This window comes from Adiantum capillus-veneris, chromosome 4, assembly GCF_014529385.1.
Source record: "Adiantum capillus-veneris isolate H3 chromosome 4, ASM1452938v2, whole genome shotgun sequence".
NCBI classification, from domain to species: domain Eukaryota; kingdom Viridiplantae; phylum Streptophyta; class Polypodiopsida; order Polypodiales; family Pteridaceae; genus Adiantum; species Adiantum capillus-veneris.
This window is the reverse complement of record NC_140934.1, coordinates 23,758,119-23,762,819: the sequence shown is the minus strand read 5'-3', so window position 1 is coordinate 23,762,819 and position 4,701 is coordinate 23,758,119. Positions and strand designations below refer to the sequence as shown.

The 4,701-nt window shown below is 42.9% G+C and overlaps 1 protein-coding gene across 1 annotated transcript; it reads right to left on the bottom strand.

Moving 5' to 3' along the window:
* Positions 1 to 990: 990 nt before the first annotated feature.
* On the bottom strand, positions 991 to 2,567 carry LOC147458867 (uncharacterized). Its single transcript, XM_086510285.1, has 3 exons — positions 2,141 to 2,567; positions 1,859 to 2,048; positions 991 to 1,609 (listed from the first exon to the last, which is right to left on the bottom strand). Exons 1-3 carry the CDS (start codon positions 2,371 to 2,373, stop codon positions 1,592 to 1,594), a joined length of 441 nt encoding a protein of 146 aa, XP_086366411.1. The 5' UTR covers positions 2,374 to 2,567; the 3' UTR covers positions 991 to 1,591.
* Positions 2,568 to 4,701: the final 2,134 nt, after the last annotated feature.

Here is a 4,701-nt window from a genome sequence, read left to right as displayed (position 1 = left end):
CTCTCTCTCTCTTGTTTTCTGCTGCACACAATCTCGCCATGGATCCCCTACATTACCATCCTCCCTAGGTTTTTACCCTAAATCACGTGGTATCAAAGCCCAAGTGGGCCAAGCAAGGCACACGCATTGTCAAGCTCATAGGCTTCACCAATAAAGCATATTGAGATGCCATCGTTTGCCTCATTTACTGTGGTCTCCTAGACGACATCTTAAGATGTAAGGCGGTGCCTCTGCAGGTCGCTTTTCAAAATGATGCCCTATTGTGGTGTTGGCAAGGCAAGCCTGGATGGGGCATATCCCAATTAAATGTAGAAACACTCCCCAATAGCATGCATTGCAGCTTCAGTTTGCATGGACAATTTCTTCTATATATTGTAAGGCTTTTGTACAAAGTAAATACAATACATAACATTGTTTTTTTTTCTATTGTTGTGTTGAAGCTCTTTTCTCTCCCTCTCTCCCTCTCTCTCTCTCTCTCTCATTACCCTCCCTCGTTTTCTGCTGCACACAATCTTGCCATGGCTCCCCTATGTTGTTACCATCCTCCCTAGGCCTTTTGGCCCTTTTTGCAATATCCCCAAGTCTTGTCCATGCAAGCCTTGCAGCATATCAACAATACTAATGTGTATTGGGGTAGGCACATGGAGAATAAAAAAGGTTTAGAGATGGCATCAAAATAAATCCAATTATTTATTTTTCATATTGTCCTATATAGTCCAAAGTTTTTCACATTATGGGCATGATTTGACGCTCTTACAGAGTCCATTAATCTCTTTCTTCCATTGAATCAAGATGCATGAAGTAAACTAAACGTTCAGGACAACCATGACCTACTTTTTTGGACCAGCTACTTTTTTGGACCCTAACCCTCCTCTTGAAGCCCTTCAAGATTGACAAAATGTTCATTGGTGTCTATATGTAAAATAAACTGTGAACTAAACATCGACGATTTTTTAGCCATATCTTTTACAGACCTTCAAAATGCTAAAGGGTAGAAACTACACAATTTGATTAGCAAAAGTGTGTACTGTAGGGAAAATCTATAGATAAGGCGTTTTCAAATCACTTTGAAAGCATGTGATATGGGGTTTATATGTACATAATCTTGAGGGAGGGGTGAGTGTCATCCAAGCGCTCCCCGAAGTGCATACATAGCTTTGGAGGTCTTGGCTTTTAGGCAAATAAAATGTATAGGAGAGCCATTCTCTCCCTTTGTTGAATATGGTTCTTCAATATCTCTCCTAACAAACAAACCTACTGTCTTTGTCATGTGGGTGGAGTTTCACAACTGCCCACTTCAATATCACGTACCCCTTCTTCAACTCAACGTCTCCCTGGTGGGCAAGGTTTTGAAAGTGAGACGCCATCAAGATTCTCTTTAAAGGCTCTTTCGCCTCATGACGTTTAGGAGGAGCTTCTCTGATATCTTGATACCTTTTGAACATTGCAGGACGGAGGATTGATCATTAAAGGCTCTTTCGCCTCATGACGTTTAGGAGGAGCTTGTGGGGAGAGGAGTAAATAGAGTCTACATTAGGATTAGTAGAAGCAAAGCACTGATGTCTAGCGAGTTCTTGATGGCGTCTCACTTTCAAAACCTTGCCCCGTCCTGCAAGGTTCAAAAGGTATCAAGATATCAGAGAAGAAAGAGTCCCATATCAGCTTCGATTGGCCACAAAAAGACCTTAAATTTGCATGAAATGTATACACGAGAATGCTATAAAGTAGAGTTCAGATTCATACCGTGTCAGAAAGCTAGACAATAAAGTTTATATTAATGTACAAATGAAAGCCTAATTGAAGGGTTATAAATTAGCCTATCATATAGAATACAAATGCAGCATAGCAAATTAATTACCATGACGGGGCAAATTTTAGGCTTTGACATATTTAGGAGGAGGGAGAGATGAGCCGGGCGCGGCAGAGGGGGCACGTGGCGGGAGAGCGATGGCTGAGCCAGGCATGGATGCAGGCTGTGTGGAAGACGTGCCTGCAGCACTGCAGCTGCCCCACCTCCTCCTCCGGCCACCTCATCTCGCTCAGGCATACTGCACACGTCATCAATAGGGGCCGACCGCTGCTGAAGCGCAGGGCCATCTGATCATGATCTGCGTCCTGTACGCAGCGCTGCAGGGCACACATGGATTCAGTCTCTGACAGCGCCGGACTCATGATATAAGTCAGCTCGTCGTTAGCCTCTGCTGCTGCGGCCAGCTGGAACCTGCTCTGCACGCTTGTGGCCACACTGTCGATTGCCATCCTGTACGCGATGGAGTGCAGAGTGATGAGAAGGCACAGCGCGGCAAAGGCTGCGGCCAAAAGCACAGCTTCTGACAGGAGGCAGGCGGCAGCAGAGGAAATGAGCACCGTCATTCTAATAACAACATAATGCTGAATGCCTCGCTCATAATTAACCCCAAGATGTAATTATAGGGCGGAGAATGAAGGCCGCATGATATTTGGCCATGTGAATTGCATGTTATTGTAGCTCAGCAGCAGCCAACCACTTGGACACAGTGAAAGTTGGCACCAACAGATTATTATGTCTCAGTGTGTGGGTGGGTGTGTGTCCCATGTTGTTATTATTATACAGTGTTCGAGAAAAGTCTGGAATAAATAAAAAATTAGCTTAATTTTTTCGAAATTTCCCTCTTAAAAAAACATATAAAGGTGGTTTGAGTATAAACTCATATAATCATTTACGTCCGTCGTTCAAGTGTCGCCTTTTGTTGAGCTTGATATATTTGCAAAGCGATTGCGCTAGCGCTGACTGTTTGACGCCCGGAGGTTATAGGCCTACAAGTTACAACCCAGGCCCATTGAGGGCAACGTTAAATGGGAGTTAAAAGACCTCCTTATAATAGGCCTACTATGATCGATTTCCGGCTTGAAAATACGTTTCATGTCGTCTACTCGAACCTCATGAACATCTTTCCCAAGCAAGGATGTCTCTATCACTTTTTCTTGTGACCATCGATTTCAAACCTCTTCTTTTGCACCAACAAATTAACCTGCCTGGTATTCTTGTCCACATGTGTCACCATTCTGGGTCAAATTAAAGGCATAGATTAAGGAGAAAGAAACTATAGTCAAAGCATTATCGTGTGATAGCAAATGCTAGCCTTGCCACTCCTTTCTCTTTGTAGCCCTTCTCGTTGAGGCTGCACAATTGTGGAAATTTAAACCTTGGCAATGATGGCAAGTACCTCAATACCAAAAAACATTATTTCACAACTTTTCTCTCTTCCTCTCTTGTGCCCTCCCCAGCTCTACGTATTGTATGTTTTGTCCATGTTGGCATAGCCTTGCACTAGCAAGCTCTAAAATGCTTCCCACTCTAGCTTTCTATGTTTTTCTTATACTAAAGAAAAAAGAAAACTAGAGAGAAATCAGACTTGAAGGTAGATGCAAAGGCCACCCAATGAGGAGAATTTTGAGAGAGAGAGAGAGAGAGAGAGAGAGAGAGAGAGAGATCAACCTCCACATGTTGCTCATAGGCATTTTTTTTGTGTGAAAAGATGGATCTTTTAGTTTTTTAAAACGTCCCAATGGGCTTATTTATCTCCCTTATCAAGAGGGTGCACTGTACAAGAGAAGAAGGGATATCCCGTCCATGATGAAAATAAATATACAATGGCTAAACCAAAAAATACTAGGGGGAAGATGGCACGTAGTGCGAGACTGTTGGTCGATAATGCCGTTGGATACATTGAGAAGTTCTTTTCACATTGAATAGACATACAGATTGTGAGAAGTGAAGAAACTGGTAGATGACAAGTATAATTTGTGCAAGAGGATCTTCATCCTTACCCAAGCTCTCATCCTCTTCTGATTTGTCGTTCATGTCTCCTTTGGAGTCACTATCACTAACTTTTTCTTTGATTTCTTTAACCAGGGTACACCGTGAGATCTCTCCGCCACCTGAGCCGCCATCATGACCCTTTTCAATGATACCATTTCCAAAGTCAATAGTAGTCAATGCGGTTTGGAGACTCTTGATCCGCAATTCTTGGACGTCATAAAAAGAATTTAACATCTCCTATATCTGCTAGATGTGTCATTCTCACTCTTTGAAGTAGCGTAGAAAACTTAGCCGTGTAAGTCTCCACATGCGATCTTTTTTGCTTGCACAACTACAAAAGCGCTCTAACATCTGCAAAAATATCCGAAAATGTTTTAAAATAATCAATCAGATATTTTGCAAGCCACTTTATTGCTTTCTTGCTCAGGGTGGTTTTGAATATCGCTTCCTTATACACCACATCACCATTGCCATCCAGTAGTACATGTTGCTTTTCAAAGGATATTACATGTGAATCCGGATCTTCATCATATTTACCCGCAAATTTGGTGTCTTGAGCCCACGATGCTTACTATCGATCCCTGCCATATCGAAAGCTCCAAGTAGTGCCGGTCCAGTCGAAACAAGTATAGTTGTGACCGTCAAAATTTTGCATAAGAATCCTGTAGTCCTACTTGGGGCTCCTATTGGTTCGAGTGGACCCGAAATAGAGGGTCCGAAGAAAATAGGGTCCCGACTTGCAATGACAGCTGGTGTGACAGTTCTCACGGTTGCCACAACACTCCCTCCAAGAGTTAATCCGACTAATGCGAGAAGGACACTACAAGAGGTTGTGTGCTCTTGTGACGCTTTTAGCGACGGAAATACATTGGGTTTTTATAACCCCCGGCGTCGCTAAG